Consider the following 21,625-nt stretch of genomic DNA (forward strand, 5'->3'; position numbering starts at 1 on the left):
CAATGAGGGTCACAGAGCTAGAAACTGACTATGGCAGGGAGCCAGGCTGTTCTAACTTGGCGAGCATTTGCAAAGACCAATGAGAGCCTTAAATTTCACAATTACAAGTACTTTTGAGTTACCCTGGGCCGAAGAGGTGGAGACCCACTGTCAGTATAGACCTGAGGAAGGAAATCAGGTGATTCCTGGGAGGAAGGGGGCTTGAAGGAAGTGAGCACACCTCCACTAATCAAAACCACTTGAACAAAGGCACAGAATCTAGAAGCAGCATTACTGGAGGTTATCAGGTAGAGACTGATAATGGGGCTATCTGTCAAGGTCATTAGCCAGTGTTCTTGCATGAAGAGGACTGTTGGATTGCAAGACTACATGGGTCCTATTCAAGTGGAAAAGGGCAGGGCTTGGGGGCCTGTCCACTCCTGGCCCCAGAAACCAAGTCAAATCTCATAGCATTTTGGGGGGATGCCACTAGAGGAGACCATGGCCCCCAGGTGCAATGCAGCAAAGATAGAGGAGAAATAAAATATCTCTACATGTTGATACGTTGTTGTCATTCTTGAAGCCTTAGCTGCCTAGGAGGAGAGAGGAATTGGGAACATTCCCACACATGGGGAACTCAAGGCCATTGCCTTGGGTTCACCTGCTGAGGAACCTGCTGGGCATCCCGAGCCACGAGGCCCTATTGGTCTTGCTAAGAGTCCACAGCCAGCTCTGGGGACTGATCACGTAAGAGCACAGACCCTTGACTGCTCTAGGAAACCTCAAGATGATAAACATACCTTTGGAGCCCTCAGCTCCTCTTCTGCTCCCTCTCCTCCCTTGGCTTCCACCAGAGGGAAAGGCTCCAGACTCTCACGGTGCCCCAGTCTTGACTTCATGTAAGAAAAGTATCTGATAAACAGAAGGCAGAGGGAGCCGTGCCTCCTGACATGGCAAATGTTGCTAAGCCATCATAGGGCTCTTTATTCTGAGCCCTCATCATCCACAGAATCCTTCTTGGCATAATATGCTAGGGCAACCAGTACTAACCCATCAGGAGTGATGTGCAAGGTGAAACTTACATGGTATGTTTGTCCTAATGAGACAGGAACCTTTAGAAGAAGCAGCGAGGAAATGCTGAAGCTACAGTCATGGAGCAGGAATGCCAAACTGAAGTAAGGACAGAATCCCAGTTATTTAAAAAACAAAGGTGGTTCCTCTGAGCAGAGGTAGAGAGATGACAGTAGGCGAGTCTACCCACAACTCGATTCCATCTGGATCCTCTAGAGAATCAATGCAGTTCAATTCCACAGATACTGGATGCCAGTCCTGTGCCAGGCCCTAGGCTGGGGGCCAGCTCTCAATGAGCTTGGAGTCTAGTGAGGGACATGGGCATATCCAATAGTGACAGTATTGGGCAGAATAAGAGTGGTATCTGTTAGGGGTGCCTGGGTGGCCCAGTGGGTTAAGCATCTGGCTCTTGATTTCAGCTCAGGTCATGATCTCATAGTCATGAGTTTGAGCCCCACATCAGGCCCCCAATGAGCCCAATGCAGGGCTCGAACTCAGGACCATGAGATCAGGACCGTGAGATCATGACCTGAGTTGAAGGAGCTTCAACTGATGGAACCACCCAGGTGCTCCTCCCCCTTTCTTTTTACACATGCTTCTCCACTTCTCTGGGTCTTTGTCCACGCTGTTCCCTCCTCCAGAAATGCAGAAAAGCTGCGCTGCAAACTCCTACTCATCCTTAAAGTCCCAGTACAAAGCCCACCTCCTCTATGCAGCTTCCCTGGCTCCTTCATGTAGCTATTAGTCCCCCCAAAGAGCTCCCGTGGCTCTTGGCTCATTCGTTATATGTATGACGTATAGATCAGTGTTCTGTCCACCATCCATCCGTCTCTCCATTATCTGTAGCCACCTGGAGGCCAGGGACTGTCTCTTGCACTAGGAATAGGACTAATCCTCATACTGGGAATATATTGCTCTATACACTCCCTTCTATACCTTCTTGCACAGACGAACACTGTCAGTAAGTGTGGAAGGAAGGCTGGGAGGGAGGGAGAAGGGAAGCAGGAAAGGGGAGGAGGGCATCAGTCCTGGTCTGCGGCACTGGCAGCTGTGCCCAGTGGCCTGGCCTCCTGGTTTCAGCTGCCTCACATGCCCCGGCACCTCCCAGCTCAAGCCCTCAGGTTCCCCTCCTCTCCCTGACCCTGGGCTAATGAGGATGCACCTGCTAGCACCTCATTAACCCAGATGGCTCCCGCCCTGCCCTGAGAGGTGTGGGCTGGGCAGAGCTCTGAGCTCAAGGGAGTCTCCCTGACCTTCCCGCCTGTGGAGGCAGGGAGAAGGGACATGGAGCCCCACATGCCGCCCCCAGAAGATTACCCTCATGCTCTGAATCCTCAAAGCTCTGGTCTTGGACACACAGACACCTTCTCATCAGCTGTGGGGTGGGGCTGGCAGATACCCTGACAGAGGGTATCCACACTAAGGGAGAAACTCAGGCTCAGAGGAGGGATAGGACTCAAGCTAGAGATGTGAGGAAAGTCTGGGCCTACCAGGAGGAAAGACAAGCATCCAGTGCCCCTCTCTGGACCAAGGGCCAAGTGCTCCCCAGCGCCCCACAGTAGAGGCCAACCCTGCAAACCCCCCCCCCCACCCCACCACCACCACCAAGTCTCTGGGCTTCATTCAGCTCCCTGAGCCCAGTTCCCCCTCAGCCTGTCTGAAGGGGGCTCTCCACAGGGGAACCTCCCACGGGGAAATAGGTGTTGTGAGGGCGAGGATCTGACAAGGCCGGAATAGAATGGCTAGATCACAGGAGTCCCGCCTCCCAGCTCACAGCTTGTGCCCAGCCACACCTCCCGCTTTTAGACTCCAGCTTTTCCTGGGAACCTCTCCTCCCAGAGAGGCTGAAGACAGGCCCCAAGGCTGTGGCGGGTGGAGATTGGATCACTGACTTGAGGGCAGTGAAAGGGTTAACTCTCCTTGTGTCCACTGGGCCAGTCTAGCCAGCTCACCCCAGAGCCCTGTAAGTCCAGACCTGTCTCTGGTGTTCTCTCCATTTCCCTTTCCCTCTTACTCCTCCTTCCACCTCCTTCTGGGAGATTTTGGGAGGAGAAGCCAGGAGCCCTAGGCACCAGCTCTCTCTGGGGTGTCATTTAATACTGCCAGTAATCACCATCTCCTGGTTTATTAGCTGTCTTTCCCTCATGGCTACTCTTGTCATCCCTGAATCTCTGTCTCTTTCTGTCTCTCTGTGTGTGTCTCTCTCTCTGTTTCTGTCTCTCTCTCTCTCTCTCTCTCTCTCTCTCACACACACACACACACACACACACACACACGGTGTGAATGGAAAAGAACGGGGCTTCTTTCCACTACAGTTCCTGCCCTACTCAGCTCCTCTCCCTAAAACTAATCTTGATCAACTGGGAGGCAGGAAACAGGAGGTAGGACGCAGGGAGCTAGAGGTACTCTTCCAAAACAACAGAGCAATCCCGTAGCAGCATGCTCAGAAAAAAGAGAATATTGAAGGAGCAAATATAAGGAGGGTGGATGAAATTAGAAGCCATGGAATGAAAAAGACTTCTCTCCCAAACAAAACGGAATCATTGGAGTAAGGACTAGAACACTTCCAATCATTTATGTTTTTAATATGTCAGAAGAGGGGCGTCTGAGTGGCTCAGTTGGTTAAGCGTCCAACTTTGGCTCAGGTCATGATCTCGCAGTCCATGGGTTCGAGCCCCGTGTTGGGCTCTGTGCTGACTGCTCAGAGCCTGGAACCTGTTTCGGATTCTGTGTCTCCCTCTCTCTCTGACCCTCCCCCGTTCATGCTCTGTCTCTCTCTGTCTCAAAAATAAATAAACGTTAAAAAAAATATGTCAGAAGGGAGAGAAGAATGGAGACCCTTTCCCCTAGTGATGTAATGAAATTATACTTTTGAAAATGTTTCATGAATTTCAGAATGTTCTACAAATGGAAGGAGTCGTATCCATCGCTGCGTAGCTGATCTGTGGGAGGAAGACTGCCCAGCCCCCACCACTACAGGCTCTTTGGCTTCATGATTGTAAGATTATAACGACCCCGCATCCGTGGACACTTCTAATTTCCAATATCCAGCGCTTCAGCCGGGTGATGGGTCACTATTTGGGGATGTAAAAATGTGGTCCTTTCGTGTAATGTCCAGCCAGAGCCCTTGCTGGAACAGTGACCATGTCAGCAGCCACTGCAGGTGCCAGGATGGTCCTTGTGAAACTTGGGATGTGCCTGTGTTCCAGTGAAGTGTGAGGGTGTCCCCATCTGATACCCCTGTCCACCCGCCCCTAGTCCTGGGTGGTGGGAGAAGTGCCGGGTCCGGCCTCAGCGGGGCACCAGGTGCCATCCCAGGAGCAAAGGCAAAGTCCAGAGACAGCTTTCCACCCGATGGCCAGGGCAGGCATGTGAGAGATAAGGGTCACACTTTGGACTCAGCCAGAGAACCCGGGCCCCTGTACCCCTTCTACTGGCAGTCCCACTCCCCTGCCCAGTTAAAGGAGGAAGACAAGGCTGGGGGAGGAGGGGATAGCCGGCCACTCGCTGCACCTGAAAGCCAGGTGGGCGCCAAAGATCACTCGGTCCTTACCCTCACCACCGCCTGCCGCGACACCCAGCCTCGCATTTATGCCTCATTACTCTGGCGCCTCACAGGGGTCTGGCCGGGAGAGCAGGGCCGGAGGGTGGCGCGCGGTTCCAAGTTGCGCACAGTCCGGGTAGCTGGTGAGTTCGGGTGCGAAGGAGGGAGGGGAAGGGGGGTGCTGCGCAGTGAGCTCTCCTGGCCCGGGGAGAGGTGGCTGCGTCCCTGGCACGACACCCTCCGTCCCCGGGGCCCCACGGGTGCCCTCGCGGCACAGCCGGTCCAGAGCCCGCGGTGAGAGGGCGGTGCCAGCCCGCGTCCCCGCCCCTCTCCCTCCACCTTCCCTCCCGGCCCGGCCCTGTGCTGCCCGGGTCCCGCGGGCCGCTCGGTCCCAGACCCAGGCCTGGCTGCGGGTCTGGCATTGCCGGAGCAGCCGTCGGCGACCGGGAGCCCCGCGGGCGGGGGGCCGGCGGCGCGGGCGGTGGGCGCCGGGACACCTGCGGGCACAGGTGAGCGGCTGCGAGCCGGACGGACGGGGGCGGGGGGGGGGGGCGGGCCGAGGCTGGCGGCGCGGGGGCGAGAAGGGAAGGGAAGCCCGCGTCAGAGGTCGAAAAGGTCCGGGGGTAGGAAGAGGGAGAGAGAGAGACAGGCAGAGAGATGATTGTTGGGAGGGGACCTGGGGGACAATGAACGTTTTCCTCCCTTGCTCATAAACCGGAGAAAAGTAAGGAGCTGAGCAGGGGCCTCAGGCCCATCTGGAGGGGCACAAGCAGCTACTTAGAAGGCCTCTGCTCTCCAGGCCCTGCCCACTCAAAGGGTAGGTCCTCTATCCAGGTTTACGGGGAAGTGATGGACCCCACGACCTGGCTCCGGGCTCGGCTCTCTGGAGGTGTTCCCAGAGGCTGGGGAGCACCAAACATACCCTCCTGCCCCTTGCCTCTGTCTGTAAGCCCAGCGGCCTGCTAGCTGTCTTCCCTCACCTCCCTGTCTGTGGCCAGGAGGGTCCAGTCGGGGGTAGGCAAACTTTGAATAAAGGGCCAGAGAGTAAGTATGTCAGACTTGAAGCCTATAGGAACTGTCTCTGTCACAACTAGCAATAAAGCAGTGGTAGACAGTTGGAAGGGAGTAAATGTGGCTGTGTTCCACTAAAACTTTACTTAGGGACCTTGAGATTTGAGTTTTGTACACTTTTCATGTGTCCTGGAGTATTATTCTTCTTTTGATTTTTCTTCCCGACCATTCAAACACGTGAAAAGCATTCTTAGCTTTCGGGCTGTACAAAAACAGTAGGCAGGTGGTTCAGTGTCCAGTGCCCCCCACCCCGTGTTCTCCCTGCAGCTCTTCCCCGGGCTGGGGGTGGGTGGCTAGGTGCAAAAGAAATACCCCCACTGGAAGGGGGCATCCAGGAAGCCTGGGGACCTGCCTATGGCTCTTGCTCCCAGCTACTCAGGACTGCAAGCATCCTTTGAGGCAGACGAGGGAGCCTGTACCCCAAATGTGCATACACGTGAGGAAGGAGGCATAGCTCCAAGGGGGCTTCCACCCAGCATGTGGGGTCCTACCCAACTCCACCATGTCACAGGGAGTTATGCCCCCACAATAAGTGACAAGCTCTTGTTCCTTCCTCCCCCACTCCATCATCTTTCCTTCTTCCGTCCCTTGGTCTCCAACCTGGAGCCACCCACTGATCAAGGCTGGCCCTTCCATTTCTCTATTTTCTCTGTGCAGCCTCAGGGGACCCTTTTCTCCTGGACATTGAAGCTATGACCCTTCCGAGGTGACCCAGGAGAGAAAAGATGCAGACCTTTGCTCTTCCAGATGATGGTCCCCTCCAAGGACTTGTGGCCTCCCGCATTGAGACTTATGGGGGCCGGCATCGGGCCACCACCCAGAATCCTGCTGGCAGTCTCTATCCCCGAGGAGGGCCTGTGCCGGTGAGTCCAGGCTGCCCCCAGAATGACCTGGGTGGGGCAGAGGGAGGATACCAAGGCTTTCAGGTCTATCTTGCAGGTGCATGGGCTGCTCTATTCCTGTCCCTCACCCCTACCTTCTTTCCTGGCTTGTGAGGGAGAGGAGGGCAGGGTTGGGCCAGACTCCCAGGACTCCACACCCATCCCAGGCAGATGCGGCAGGTGAGGCAGAGAGCCAGGAGAAGCCAGGTCCTCAGAAGAGGTGCTGTTAGACAGGTCTGAGGCATGGAGGTGAGGGGTGGGGGGTGGTGGAGAGTGGCATGTATCAACCCTTGGGGTTGGTACCTCCCAGACTCCCGCCTCTACCTGGGAGGAGCCTGTGGGCTCCCTGAGACCTGCTCCCTCTGAGTCAGCACTGAAGGAAGAGCAAAGGTTCTGGATGTCCCTACTCTGCAAGCGGGGAGGGGTGCGGAGGCCTGCCTGGGCTTCACCACTGCTCCGCCCTCCTGGTCTGCCTCAAATGCTGACCAAGAAAAGGGGTGTGGAGGCCAAGCAGTGTTTCCCTCAGCCTCCAAGCTACCCCGTCACCTTGAGAACAGTTCTGCTTCCAGCTGGGGTATCCCCTGTCTTACTGGAAGAGGATTTTGCCCTGGGAGACAAGGAGGACGGCTAGGGACTCTCCCAGGCTGAGGGCAGGAAGGGAGACTAGGAAGTACGCAGTGTTAGTCAGGCCACAGGCAGATCAAGGAATGTGACCAGGCCTGCCCCGGGGCGGGGGGGGGGGGGGGGGGGGGGGAGGGGGGCCGGGAGGAGGACGTGTGTGTGGCCGGCGTTTGGTCTCAATCTCTCATGTAGAAGGGCAGCCACTCCCAACTGGAAAGGACACAGGCTGCATGCCCCTGGGGGGGGGAGGCCGCACATGCATGCTCCCTCATCCCCACATGCAAGGAAAGCTGCGAGGGACCCAGAATGCACTGTGCAACGCAAGCCCATGGTACAGGAAGCACGCCTGTGAGTGGGCAGATGCTGGGGGACACACACACCAGAGCCCAGGCGTGTAGGTGCCTGTGCGCCTGCTCTACAGTAGGCCCCCCACTTCTGCCCCTGGGTCCACTAGGGGAGCCAAGCTGGCATGCCCCTACCCAGCTCCGCTTGGCCTCCCTGGCAGCAGGTGCTGTGACTCAGGGCGGGAGTGGCTCACATCAAACTGGTTTGAGGGGAGAGGTGAGCCCGCCCTGCCTGCAGCGGTGAGGGACACCGTCTGGAGTCAAGCCCCCACTACCACTCTGGGACTTCTGGGAAAAGGGAGGCCCCTCTAAGAACTTACCCTACTCCTCCTCCTCCAGGATCCCAGTCGCCGACGCTTCCAAGACTACGTCCCCTTTGCCAAGGGTTCCGGCCAGGTCCGAGGGCTGTCTCCCCTGAAGTTGCGAGAGCCAGAGCATGAGAAGAGGCATGGAGGCCATTTGGGGGCTGGCCCACCACACTCCCCCAAACTCAAGGTGAGGGGCCCCTCTTCTCCCATTCCCATGCTCATAGCCAAGCCATGGGGTCCTCCACAGATGGTCAGGGCCAAGAGCATGGCCAGCTCCTCCAAGAAGCTGGATCCAGTTCTGTCTAGAGACCCTCTCAAGGATGCATCTCCAAACCATGCTGCCTCATAAAAATGTTCATTTTAGAGGCAAATGTCAAAATGTTGCCTGAGACCACGGGTTCCCTAGTCCTGTCTGGTCTCCACCCAAAGGTCCCTCTAAAGGGTTCTGCCTCAGAAAGGCCCTACAAAGTATCTTTCTGGTCAGAGAGCCTAGGTCAGACTCCTCTGTCAGGCACCTTTCTGGAGACCAAGGTACGTCTCCATCCGTGTTTCAGCGATGCCCTTTCGCCTGTAATCCCAGCCGGGGTCAACCCCTGTCCCCCAGGCCTCCGTGTCCCCACTCACAGACAGTGCTGCTTGCCACCTCCCATTCTCAGACACACACACACACGCACACACACACGCACATGCAGCCCTCCCCAGACCAGGGGTCTGGGTGCACAGGACATGGCCAGGACTGGTCCCCTTCTTGGCTCTCCCAGGAAGTCCCCAAGGCCCAACAACTGGAGATGAGGCTGCATACATTCAGCATGTTTGGGATGCCCCGCCTGCCCCCTGAGGACCGTCAGCACTGGGAGATAGGAGAGGGCACTGACAGTGGCCTGGTCATTGAGAAGTCCTGGAAGGAGCTGGTGCCTGGGCACAAGGTAGGCCTGGAACACAGTGTCGGTCCCTGTGGTGTCACAGACGCACACATATACCTCCCCTCTGCCCTGGAAGAGAGAAAGGCCTTGGGAAGTGGGGTCACATGGGGAAAGCATTTGGAGACATCTCGTTCTGGGTTCAACTCCTAGTTCTGCCACTGACTAGTGAGACCTTGCTCAAGACTGTAAACCTCTCTGAGCCTCAGTTGGTTCATCTGTCAAATGGGGATAACATCATCTACACACTTGAGGATTAAAAGGTCATCTATGAAGTAGATCTAGTAGCATTGAACAGATGACAGCTGCTGTTCTTGTCATTATTCCCCCAACTGAGCCAGCACTGTCCCTACCCCAGGAGATGAGCCGGGAGCTTTGCCACCAACAGGAAGCACTGTGGGAGCTGCTGACCACCGAGCTGATCTATGTGCGGAAGCTCAAAATCATGACCGACGTGAGCTGCCCCCAGCTCCAGCCCAGGCCCCCACCTCAGCCACTTACCCATCTCCCTTGCATTGTCCCCCATTCCCCCAGGCCAAGAAGGGAGGACCATGGCAGGGGGTGGGAGGAAGGTAGGGGTGGGGGACAGGCAGCTGAGAGATCCCCCCCATTGGAGACCTCCCCGGGATCTTAGGAAGAAGGTTAGCAGTGGTAAATCTGGAGGTAGAGACACTTCAGAGGACTAGGCTGGGGTCCCAAAGGTAGAGGTCAGGTGCTGAGACCCTCATCTTTCCCTGCATCCAGCTCCTGGCCGCCGGCCTGCTGAACTTGCAGCGAGTGGGGCTTCTGACCGAGGTGAGTGGGTACTCTGGAGGACCCTTCACACCCCAAGCCCTGAGCCCGCAGAGTGGGAGTGGGCTTGCAGAGAGCCCCACAGGCTGCTGTCCAAATTCTCTGTTTTCTAGGACACCCCCTGCCCTCCCTGGTCCCCTTCCTGCTCTCGACCCCAAGCAGGCTGGCCTCTGCTCTTTTCCAGTGCTCAGCACAGCTGCGCCAATGTGCCAGAGAAATAGAAGGGAAAGCTCCAGCCCCTTCCATCTCTCAGCTCCCCTGCAAGTTTCATGCAAGCTTATGGCTCCTTGCCTGTCCACGGCCAGTGCTGCCTGACAGTGACCTGCCAAGGCTTGTGGCTAAGCTCTGCTCCCTCCTCCAGGTATCAGCTGAGACCCTGTTTGGAAATGTCCCCAGCCTGATTCGAGTCCACAAGAGATTTTGGGAGGAGGTTCTGGGGCCCACCCTGGGGGAGGCTCGAGCCTCAGGCCAGCCTCTGGACCCTGTCAGTCTACAAGACGGCTTCTTGACGGTGAGGCATGGCGAAGGGCCACGTGTGGCTGGGGCGGGCCTGGGAGAGCCCAGAGAGATCCTGTCTGTGCCACTCAAACCCTTCTGGGAGTTGGGGGAGTCTGAGGGCACGCCCCCACCCCCAGAATATCACCTCACCTCCTGCCCTTCATTCCACCGATACGACCTCTGTCCCAAAAGTTCTTTGGTCTTTTGGTGACTCTTTTGAAATGAAATGCAGCTATCTCAGAGAAGGGTTCCACTGAATCTCTTAACTATACAATCTTGCTTCTTGGCCAGAAAGCCTCTGACAAACAGCTGCGAGAAGAATGGGGCCGAAGCAAGGCATCCCCTGGGCAACTGGCTGGGGGTGGGGGGGGGGTGGGGTATAAAAGGCCACAGGGCACCCAGAGCATGGAGAAATGTAATAAGAAAGCAAGAGCCCTGGGGTGCCTGGGTGGCTCAGTCGGTTGAGCGTCCGACTTCGGCTCAGGTCATGATCTCACAGCTTGTGAGTTTGAGCCCCATGTCGGGCTCTGTGCTGACAGCTCAGAGCCTGGAGTCTGCTTCAGATTCTGTGTCCTTCTCTTGCTGTGCCCCTCCCTCACTCATGCTCTGTCTCTCTTTCTTTCAAGAATAAATAAAACATTAAAAAAATTAAAAGAAAGAAAGAAAGAAAGAAAGAAAGAAAGAAAGAAAGAAAGAAAGGGGCCTGGGGTCAGACTTTCTTCCACGGTGTTACCCAATCAAGAAAATGCGGGCCTTGCAGAGCCAGAATAGGGGACAGAGGTGGGGAGACAGTCTCCTGGGAGCCATTGGTACCCCCTTCCATAGGAATAGGGCTTCTGGGCAAGCCTCAGGTCACTACCCACCTCTGTGTGAAACGAGACCTGCTGTGTCCTGAAAACATTCCAGCTGAATTATTGATGACAGGAGAGTCCGTCCAGAGAAGCAGGGTACAGTAGGGGCTGTGCATGGGAGCTCAGAGAGTGGCCATGGGTCAGCCTCCCGGGATCTCAGTTTCTCCCTGGAACCCAGAGGGAGGGGCTGGCAGTCACGGGGGAGAGCGTCATGGAGGGTAGGGATTGGCACCAACTGGACTAAGGGTCGGTGGGAGGCTCTCTCCTCTGTGCTCCCCGTGTTCTGCAGCTGGAGCCTGTATTTCATGACCTTCTTCCCCCTGCCTGCCCGTATCTGTCCCCTCAGTTCAGCCAGCGGTTCCAGCCCTATGTCCAATACTGCCTGCAAGTGAAGCAGACCATGGCTTACGCCCAGGAACAGCAAGACAACAATCCTCTCTTCCATTCCTTTGTGCAGGTGGGAGAGAGGGCGCCTGGGAAGGGGGCTGGGGTGGACCTGAAACAACCAGATCATCCGGCATCTCCAGCTGGGTCCAAAGCTGAGTCCGGCGATAGAATGGGGCGGCAAGGGGCCTTCAGACTCCTGACCCCCTGCCCTCCTCTGCTGGCAGTGGTGTGAGAAGCACAAGCGCTCGGGGAGGCAGATGCTGGGCGACCTGCTCATCAAGCCCCACCAGCGCATCACCAAGTACCCGCTGCTGCTCCAGGCTGTGCTTAAGAGGAGCCCTGAGGCACGTGCCCGGGAGGGCCTGAGCGCCATGGTATGTGGCCTGGCAGGGCCGTGCCTTGGGCGCTGGGGGCTGGTGTGTGGGAACTGATTTCCAGGAACTTTTAAGGCTCTTAAGGGTCTCTTTCCTCATACGTACGTGCCAGTGTGGCACCGACCAGCCGCCTGGGTTGTCATTGGCGGGGTGAGATGTACGGGGTAAGGAGGTGAGCTGTTCCTTCTTCCACACCCCGCCCGTCACCTAGATTGCCGCTGTGGAGTCATTCCTGCGATACGTCAATAAACAGGTGCGCCAAGGGGAAGAGCAGGAGAGCTTGGTGGCTGCAGCCCAACGCATTGGGCCCTACGAAGTGCTGGAGCCATCCAGCGAGGAGGTGGAGAAGGTGAGGGAGGGCAGGGGGCAGGGGGCTCAGCAAAACAAGGTCCCTGGGAAAGAAGATGAAGCAGAGGCCTGGAGGCTAAGGGGCCGAGGTGGCACAGAGGGCCCGTGCCCACCATTCCTTCGCCATGAGGAGGGGCTGAGGGTCAGAGTTCTAAAGAGTGAAAAGGAATTACTGGCTGCTTCCTCTCCCTCCAAGAAGGCGAGGATGAGGGGAGAAGGTGCTGGTGATAGAACAAAGACCCATGGTGGCTGGGAGGGGGAGGGGGAGGCAGTGATCCTCTCCGCGCTGTGTCCCTCAGAACCTGCGTCCATTCTGCACCCTGGACCTGATGTCGCCCATGCTGGGGGTCGCTCCCGAGCACACCAGGCAGCTGCTGCTGGAGGGACCCGTGCGAGTGAAGGAGGGGCGAGAAGGGAAGGTGAGGGGCTACGGGGAAGACCGGAGAAGACGGCCGGTAGACTGAAGAGAAGGGAGGGGTGCCAGGACACAGGATAAGAGTCAGAAAAGCTGGAATTGGGCAAAGAGATGTTTGTGTGTCTGTGTGTGTTGAGAAGGGGACGTGCTGTGGCTCAGCTCTGCTTGTCTGTACGCCCCTGAATCAGCCTGTAAGACAAGAGATGGGACCCAAGTGACACCCCTTCCAGCTCTAGCGTTCCACGGTTCTGTCCCTTGTGCACATGTGCACCCATGCACGCACACCATGCAGGAGCCCCAGTCCATGTGCCACCCTTCCCCTGCTCCAGCTGACTCTTATCTCTCTCTGACACCTGCCTCCCAGCTGGATGTGCACCTGTTCCTCTTCTCTGATGTGCTGCTGGTGACCAAGCCCCAACGCAAGGCAGACAAAGCCAAGGTTATCCGTCCCCCACTCATGCTGGAGAAGCTTGTGTGCCGACCACTCCGAGACCCTAGTATGTCTCTCCTGCGGGGACACTTTCCTTCTCCTTTCCTCTTGGCAAGGGGAAGGAGCAGTCAGGATGGGGATCAAATATGGTCTAGCCCTTGAGCAGACCTTCACCTCCTCTACCCAGACAGCTTCCTGGTGATCCATCTCACTGAATTCCAGTGCGTCTCCAGTGCCCTCGTTGTGCACTGTCCCAATGCTGCAGACCGTGCCCGGTGGCTAGAGAAGACCCAGAAGGCCCAGGTATGTGAAAGCCAGGAGTAGAGAGTGGGGGAGGGGCCCTCGGAGGTCAGAAAAGGGAGCACAAGAGGGAGGAAGGAAGAGAAAGAGGCTGAGGTGGATGCAGGTTCAGTCTGGTTTGGGCCCTCAGGAGGGAGACACAGCCTTGACAAGAGCATGAAAGAAAGCCTTTGGCCAGCTACTGTGCCAGTCACTGGGAGAGCCCAAGACAGCGTCCCCTAAAGGCTTTTGTACCCTGAAACCATGATCTTCTGAACTTCATCTTCCGTTCAACATTAATGGAGCACTTGCTGGGTGCTAGGGAATCAGAAAAGAATAAAACACCACTCCCCTCCCCCCCCCCCCCGCCCCCGGAATATGCACTGCAGCCTAGCTGGACAAATTAGTGTACAAATAATAGAAACATAGAATGGAACTATGTTCCATTAGGGTACAAATTATATTAGTGTACAGATAATAGAAAACACAGAATGGAACTATGACCAAGAAGGGAGTAATTCATTCTGTCTGGTGTGTTGGTTGGGAAAGGGGACATTGCAGAGGGAGGTCTGCTGAGATACTTTCACAGAGAGGCTATTGTCTGAGCCCTGTTTGGAGGGATATCTAGGAGTTCGTGAGGAGAACAAGGATGGGAAGGAAAGTTATTCCAGATGGAGAAGCAGATTGTGCAAATGTGGGAAACATGAAACTGTGTGTGTGTTGAGAAAACCACTGGCCTCATAGTTGATATTACCAGGACAGAGCAGGCATAGTGGCAGAGAGGCCAGGGGGTAGGTACTACCAGCTCATGTCTACTACTGGGTGCTATGCTAAGGAACTTGAACTTTGTCCTATCGATGACAAGGATCGAGAGAAGGTGTTTAACAGGGCAGATTCATGTGATAAAAGCTAGAGGAATTCAAAAGATCCAAATGGAGCTGTACTAGTTACCATAAACTTAATGGCTTAAAGCAACAGAAACATTGTCTCACCGTTCTGGAGGCCAGGTGTTGGTCTCTTCTTCCAGCTTCTGGTAGCTTCTGGTGTTCCTTAGCTCATGACTGCCTCACTCCAGTCTCTGCCTCTGTCTTCATGTGGGCTTCCTCTCAGTCTGTCTCTGTGTACAAATCTCCCTTTCCTGTGTCTTGTACAGACACCCTAAATCCAGGATAATCTCATCTTGAGATCCTTAACTGAAGATCTTTACACATCTGCAAAGACCCCTCTTCCAAGTAAGGTCACATTTACAGGTTCTGGGGATGAGGACCTAGACATATCTTTCTGGAGCCTCTATTCAACCCACCATAGGAGCAGAATGGCCAAAAAGTAAAGATTTGAATTGGCCTTTTAAGGGTAGGGAAGACCAGGAACAAAAGAATCAAGGGAGCAACTGGGTTGGATTATTTTGGGGACAGTGACCACATCTGTCTAAGTCTGAGCCAAGGGTTTATGTGAACAAGTGAGGAGAGGCCAGGTTTTACAGGACCCCAAAAGCTACAGAAGAGGGCAGACGGGACAAGGTTGAATTGAATTGGGTTGACAAGAGAGAGCCACCATAGATTCTTGAACAAGGGAATGCCACGGTGAAATCAGTGTGTTCATCTTGAATTGATAGCTGGCAGCGTGATAGGTGGGCTGGAGGCAAGAGAGATTGGTGGCAGGAGATTTACTGTACTAGTTTGAGTGTGAAATATTGAGGTTTAGTGTCATATTCTTAGGGACATGTTGCAAAAAAAGGGAAAAGTTGGAGGGGGGCAGGTTAGAGAAAGGAGCTAGAGAAGGAAGAGAAGCCTTTGGGAGACTGTGATTAAAAACCTATATTGAGGGGCGCCTGGGTGGCTCAGTCAGTTAAGCGTCGACTTCAGCTCAGGTCACGATCTCACGGTCCGTGAGTTCGAGCCCTGCGTCAGGCTCTGGGCTGATGGCTCAGAGCCTGGAGCCTGCTTCCGATTCTGTGTCTCCCTCTCTCTCTGCCCCTCCCCCATTCATGCTCTGTCTCTGTCTCAAAAATAAATAAACGTTAAAAAAATTAAAAATAAAAAAATAATAAAAACCTATATTGAATGCAAGAAACTCCAGGTTCAGACACCAGTTCTACCTCTTCCTAGCTGGGTGACCTTAGGTGAGTTATGTGGTCCGCTGAGTTTCCATTTCTTCACCTGCAAAATGGACATAAATAATGGCAGGGCTCATAGAGAGGAGCCCAAAAAATCATTCTTTTTTTAAATATTTTTTTTACATTTTTATTTATTTTTGATAGACAATGAGAGACAGAGCACAAGCGGGGGAGGGGCAGAGAGAGGAGACACAGAATCTGAAGCAGGCTTCAGGCTCCACACTGCAGCACAGAGCCTGATGGCAGGGCTCGAACTCACCAACCGTGAGATCATGACCTGAGCCGAAGTTGGACACTTAACCAATTGAGCCACCCGGGCGCCCCAAGAAGTCATTCTGATTAAGCAAGGCAGCATGCTACCAGCTCTAGGTAAATGCACCTGAATGCAGGTCACAGATTAGGGAGGACAAAGGATGATTTCCCCTTTGAAAGACAGCTTTGGCAGCCCCCTCTATGTGAAATGAAATCAATACAAAGAGAGAAACCTGTTGGGTTGGTTGTTGCTTCCTGGGAGGGGTGGGTCTAGAGCAGTAGTAACTTTTAAACAGAAGCACTTTGAAAGTGATGTGGTGGGGGCTAGGCAAGTGGACATACCTTAGGGACTCTGGGAAGTGTAGAACACAGCCCTGGGGTTCAGGTGGGGACAAAGGATGAACTATGAAAGTTGCTAAGAGAGTAGATCTTAAAAGTTGTTAGTTAACACAAGAGAAAAAAAATTTTTTGTGAAACGTATGGTGACAGATGTTAACTAGACTTACCAAGGTGATTATTTCATTATACAAATGTTGAATCATTACACTGCACACCTGAAGGTAATATAACGTTATGTCAATTATACTTCAATTACCAAAAAAAAAAAAAAGGGCATTTTGAACAAAGCAAGAAATCTTAATGTAGACTGTTTCTAAAGAATGCAACCTCATTATTTTTACAGTTAAAATCAAATTAGTGGTTCTCATAGGGCTTGCTTTAATGAATAGATAGTAATGATTTGTCCTTGGCACATTAGGTAATTAAGGCTTCTGGAACTTTTGAAAATGTGTGAAAATAGTCTTGCTCTTTAAATAATTTTAAGCATTCTTCCTGAAATCTTATCTATATTATCATATCATAATGTGGAGAGCTTATTTAAGAAAAGAAAATCCAGAACTTAGTCTCTGTTTAAATAGTGTATTAAAAACCATGAATTAGGAGAATAGAAAGTAAATATGAGGATTTTGCCATTAAAAAAAAAGGCATGAAGTAAGAATTAAAGACGGAACCTCAAGATCTTGTGTCTTACAACCCTGTAGGACTGCCACTTCCTTGAATACCTAAAACAAGCCACAGGGCTCCCCAAGGCACCAGGTGGGGGGCCCTCACAGGAGGCCCTTTCCTTCACCACCCCACTGTCAGAATTCTGTCTTCTTCCTTTGGTTCTCAGTCCCAAAATGACAACCCCCTCCTGCCTCCCTTTAGAACCCCCAAGGGACCACTACAAACTATTGGGATTTTATTCAAACTAATTTACCTCGGGCAGTCTCACTCCTGGCTAACAGAGGAAAGGAGGTCACTTCTGATACATAACCAAGCAGTGCACAAGCTCCCTGGCCTCCCTTAGCAAAACAAAGAACACTGAAACTGAAATTAGTTTGTCCTGCTATTGTTTCACACTGAATTCTTAAAACTGCTCTCTATTGCCATCAGCCTTTGTAAACTGATAAAGGCAGTGGAATATCTATTGGTCCCCTTGATAGAGCAACCACCCAAGGGTGGGACTGTTGCTTTCTCCCCCTCACAGAAATGTAGATGTAGATTTATTCCCTGCAGCTCTAGCCAGGGCAGCTTAAACTTTTAGGGGAAAAAAAAAAATTTTAGCTTCTCTAGGGAAGACAGACTAAATCCTGGGAAATGCCCATGATTAGGGACTGGGAAGAGGAAAAAGGAACCAGTGACAGGAACAGAAAAAGCTGTCAGAGACAGAGGTCAAAAAATGAATGGCAGGAGGCTGAAGCAGGCTGCTAAGGTAATAGCCAGAGCCCAGCTCTCACCTGTTATCTGTGTTCTTGCAGGGGTTATGTCATCTCTCCAAGCCCAGTCCCCATCTGGGGAATTGCAGTGATAGTGGGCACAATCATGCAGGAGAGATGGGACAATTATTGTTGCTGCTTGGCATGAGGCCCAGCACTTAATGGGCGCTCCATAAATGTTTGTAATTATCATTAGAAGAAGGAGGTGGTCAGTGGCGCCTGGGCGGGGCTCCGTGCTGACTAGGGAAAGGCCTCACAGCTGCTCAGAGTTCGTGGGCACTTTGAGAGATCTGTGTTAGTCCACTTGGGGAACTTTGGGAGGAGCAGATGAATCTAGGAGCAACCCCAGAGGCAGTGGGGAGAAGAGGTGTTTCCTCTCAAGGCTTATGTCTTCCACCAGGGCAAAGAAAGAAGAATCATGCTGGGGGAGCCCTCCCTTCCTCTTCTCAGCTTTGTAGAGGAGCCACATTTTGGCTCAGGCACCGATTTCCTCTTCCCTTCCCAACTTGATTCTCCTCTTACCCAAGCTGAGAAGATCCTCCGAGGGTTGCTGGAGAAGCTTTGGGGTGTCTGGGGGGGACCTCAAACAGCCCCATTCCCTGATGCCTCAGGTCCGCTCCCTCCCTGCTTTTTCCTAGGATTGGGCCAAGGGCAACTGCCAGGGGCACGTTTAGTGGAGATATTTGTATTAGATGTTCCTTACAAACCCCACCCCTTCCTCCCAGTTCTTTCCTTCCCCACACCATCCTATCCTGGACTTCCCAAACACTCCATTGAACTTGGGTCATGTGGAGCCAAGGGCAGGTCATCTCAGCCCAACAAGCAGGCTGCTCCACTCCACCCTGGCCCCAAGAACAACCCCACCCAGCATCCTTGCTTCTTGTTCCGTCCCACATTGGAGATGAGGGAGGAGGTCACAGGACCTGGCCCTGGTGTGCTGGTTCTCTGCACCCAGGTACCATCATCCCTTGCTTTGACCAACTGACTAGTCTTATGAGACTGCTAAGAATCTTTGCAATGCTTTGTCACTCACAGGACTGAGGGACTGGAGAGCCAGAGAAAGGAAACTTGCAATATAAACCTGATGTCATTTTCCTATCCCTGTTCATCCATTTCTCCAACATGTCTATTGTCCTGACCCAGCTACCCCCGTGTTTCTGGAGAGGCTTTGGGAAGGTCCAGGTGTCCAAGAGTTGCTGGTTCAGATACCTAAGCTGGAGAGATAATCAAAATATTTAACCACCAGTATGGCATGGCCATCATCCAATTAGAGTGGAGCATCTTGGGAGCTTGGGAGTGTGCTAGAGGTCCCCTGCTGTGCCACATGTTATCACTGGATCTTGAAGGATGGGGTTACCAGTCCTAGGGAAAGGAGGCAGGAGGCTTGGACAGCAGCCCTTTGCTTACCAGCATGGAAGTACTCCAATATTTTAACAATGATATGGCCATACCAGTGAGTACTGATACCAGCACTGCCCGCAGCTGCCACCAGGACCTCCCTTTGCCCAGCCTGTGCCTTCAACCTGTCTGTGGGTTCTGCTGCCTTCCCTCCCCCTCCCCAAGCAAATGTCCTTTAGCAACTCTGCCCTTTAAGGCTGCCCTTGAAAGTCAATGAAGTTCCTGAACCAGGACTCAAAGAGAAGGCCCAGTCCCAGTTCTGCTTCTCTTCTCATGGGACTTGAGCAAGTCCCTTTGTCTCTCTAAGTCTTGTTTTCTCATCTGTAAAATGGGCTAATATCCATGCTTTCCAACCTACAGGGTGATGGTGTGTATCAAATGATCACATGCATGTGGAGGTGCCCTGTAAGGTGCTTCTCAGATGTCACTATTTTGTTCTGAGGGCACCTGTGTGAAAACTTTGAGGGAAGAAGACAGAAAATACAGTGTATCCTCCTCCATTCCTCTTGGGACGGTCTTGCTTTCATCTCTGAAGGACAGCAGAGGACAAAGCCTGACCCTGCCCACCCTGGCAGCAGGAGAAGGAGTAATTTGACGGCCCACCACCATTTAGAACACTTGTACCACCATCACCATATATCAGGGAGGGCTCCCTGAAGGAGGGAAGAGATTGGATAGAGGGCTTAACAAGGGGGCATAAGAAGCCGGAAGAACCGCACAAGCAGGAAAGGGGGTCTTCTGTACACCTCACCCACCCCCAGAGCCAGTTGGAGGGTTCAATTCCTGGCGCCATCCCACTCTCTTTTGCCCCATGACCTTGGCAGTTACTTATCCCGAGTCTCCATTTTTCCCTAGTAAAGTAGGAGTAACAAATAATATCTGCCTCATAGCCTTCATAATATAGTCATAATCTGTGAAGATTAAATGAAATAATATGTATGTAAAGCACTTAGCACATGGGTGACATACAGCAAGTCTCAATAAATGAGAGCTCTTAATGAAAGTATGCCCACCCCAGATCACCCTGCAAAAGCTGAAGACAGAGGAGTATGTCCAACAGAAGAGGGAGCTCCTAGCTCTCTATCGGAACCAGGACCGGGAGGCCCCATGCACCAGGCCCTCCTCACCTTCCCCGGAGGACTCTCAGAGCAGCGCAGAGGGGAGGTAAGACCCACAGGGACCACAAGTCTCTCAAAGTAGGGGGACTGCAGGCAGGGAGAGAGGGGAGAGGAACCCACACAGCAGAGAAGTGGCAACACAGCTTCTGGGGACATTGGAAATAGACAGAGGAACCCAGGCTACGGGTTACAGTGGAACAGGTTGGCACTAGTCAACAGTTGCCAGGGTGACAGAAACAGACACAAGAGATGCAAGCTCCTTGAGAGGAGCAGGCTCCCCAGGCCAGGGATGGAGAGTGAGAGCCAGTATGGGATTTGCAGAATGTCACAGCTGCAAGGATCCAGAGAGGGCGAGAGGTTCGTTCACAGGAACACATCTGTTCAGCAGCATGGTTAAGGAGAAGAAAGATCCATCACTGGGGGATTGCCTCAGGGGAGCTCAGGAACCCTTCAGCGGATAGCTGAGCACCTACTTGGTACAAGGTCCTGAGCCAGGTGCTGTGGCTAAAATACCTTAGAGGAGCTTACAGTCTAGCCAGCAAGATGAGAAAATAATCGTGCAGTGTAAAGGTGGTACCGAAGTAAGTTTGGAGGAGGGGCTGTTTCTGGATAGGAAGATCAAGGGAAAATTCCTGGGCTTGAACTTGACCCCTCAGCACCCGACTCTGACCATTTACTCTTCCTATAAATTGTAGGACTCCAGAGTTCTCAACCGTCATCCCCCAGCTGGTGGTGACAGAAGACGTGGATGAAGAGCCTCTGTTGGTACCAGATGATACTTCAGACTCTGGCTATGGGACCCTGATCCCAGGCTCCCCCAAGGGGCCCCATTCTGTGAGCCGTCTACGCCCACAGGCCCTTAGGCGTGACCCTCGTCTCACCTTCTCCACCCTGGACCTCCGAGATGTTCCTTTGCGCCCTCAACCTCCCAACCCCCAAGCCCCCCAACGCCAAAGCGCCCCTGAACTGCCAGGGGAAGGTATCCAAAGAGGAAGCAGCCTTCCCAGGAGAGATCCACCAACCTGGTCTGAAGAAGAAGACGGGACCTCAGTAGATGGGAATGTGGTAGCAGAAACGCTGCATAGGGCCCGACTTCGGAGACAGCTCCCCCCATCCCCAACCCACACTGACTCTGCTGGGGAAAGCCCCTGGGAGTCCTCAGGGGATGAAGAAGAAGGGCCCCTTTTCCTGAGACCTGACTGCACCCCCTCCCCTCGCCCTCTCCGGGCTGAGGACATGCTCAGAGAGATCCGGGAAGAACTGGCCAGCCAGAGGATTGAGGGCATCCCCGAGCCTCGGAGGAACAACAGGCCTCAGAAGCTGACCCGGGTCCAACTGCGGAGAATGCGTGGGCCCCACATCATTCAGCTGGACACCCCCCTGTCCACATCGTAAGTGCTGAAGGGAAGGTGGCCTGGGAGGGGGTGGAGAAGCCAGTATGGAGTGAGAGGGGTACCAAAGATGTCAGAGTATAGAAGGAGGGCAATACCGGAGCAGGGGCCATGGCAAGGAAGGGTACTTAGCCTCACTCTTCACCCCACATCTGACTTCGCCTAACACCCACCTCCTTTCTTTTCAGAGAGGTGTGAGGAACACTCAGGACCTTTGGCATTTCTCCCAGAGGAAATCTCTCCCCACGAGTGCTGGTCACCACCCCACCCCTGGACTCTACCTCAAGGACCACACTTCCCAATAAGAAGCCTGGCCCGGGCACCATGCCCTTCCTGCTCTGAGGGTTTTGGGATCAAGTGCTGTACATTTTTGTACCATAGACATACCAGAGCCCCACATAAAGTTGTACATAAAAATGACCGCCTGGTCATTACTAGATAAGGGCGGGAAGAAAGAGAACCTGATGAGGAAGGGGTCAG

The 21,625-nt window shown here is 53.6% G+C and overlaps 1 protein-coding gene across 1 annotated transcript; it reads left to right on the forward strand.

Annotated features, from left to right (window-relative positions):
* Nucleotides 1-6,369: 6,369 nt before the first annotated feature.
* On the forward strand, nucleotides 6,370-21,149 carry PLEKHG6 (pleckstrin homology and RhoGEF domain containing G6). The gene is made up of 14 exons (XM_047065047.1): nucleotides 6,370-6,528; nucleotides 7,851-8,006; nucleotides 8,581-8,745; nucleotides 9,098-9,193; nucleotides 9,484-9,534; nucleotides 9,893-10,042; nucleotides 11,227-11,337; nucleotides 11,492-11,641; nucleotides 11,853-11,990; nucleotides 12,289-12,408; nucleotides 12,769-12,901; nucleotides 13,022-13,137; nucleotides 19,655-19,800; nucleotides 20,450-21,149. Exons 1-14 carry the CDS (start codon nucleotides 6,391-6,393, stop codon nucleotides 21,147-21,149), a joined length of 2,370 nt encoding a protein of 789 aa, XP_046921003.1. The 5' UTR covers nucleotides 6,370-6,390.
* The last annotated feature ends 476 nt before the right edge of the window (nucleotides 21,150-21,625 follow it).

Source organism: Lynx rufus, unplaced genomic scaffold (genome assembly GCF_022079265.1).
Source record: "Lynx rufus isolate CCGP_SWC_20201006 ecotype Redwood Valley unplaced genomic scaffold, mLynRuf1.p SCAF_7, whole genome shotgun sequence".
In the NCBI taxonomy this organism is placed as follows: domain Eukaryota; kingdom Metazoa; phylum Chordata; class Mammalia; order Carnivora; family Felidae; genus Lynx; species Lynx rufus.

What these genes read in the sequence shown, in the direction of transcription:
- PLEKHG6 (XM_047065047.1), top strand. Translation starts at nt 6,391, where the DNA reads ATGCAGACCTTTGCTCTTCCAGATGATGGTCCCCTCCAAGGACTTGTG. An exon ending in AGGAGGGGCGAGAAGGGAAG is followed by an intron (nt 12,409 to 12,768) that starts GTGAGGGGCTAC and finishes CCTGCCTCCCAG; the next exon opens with CTGGATGTGCACCTGTTCCT. An exon ending in AGAAGACCCAGAAGGCCCAG is followed by an intron (nt 13,138 to 19,654) that starts GTATGTGAAAGC and finishes TGCCCACCCCAG; the next exon opens with ATCACCCTGCAAAAGCTGAA.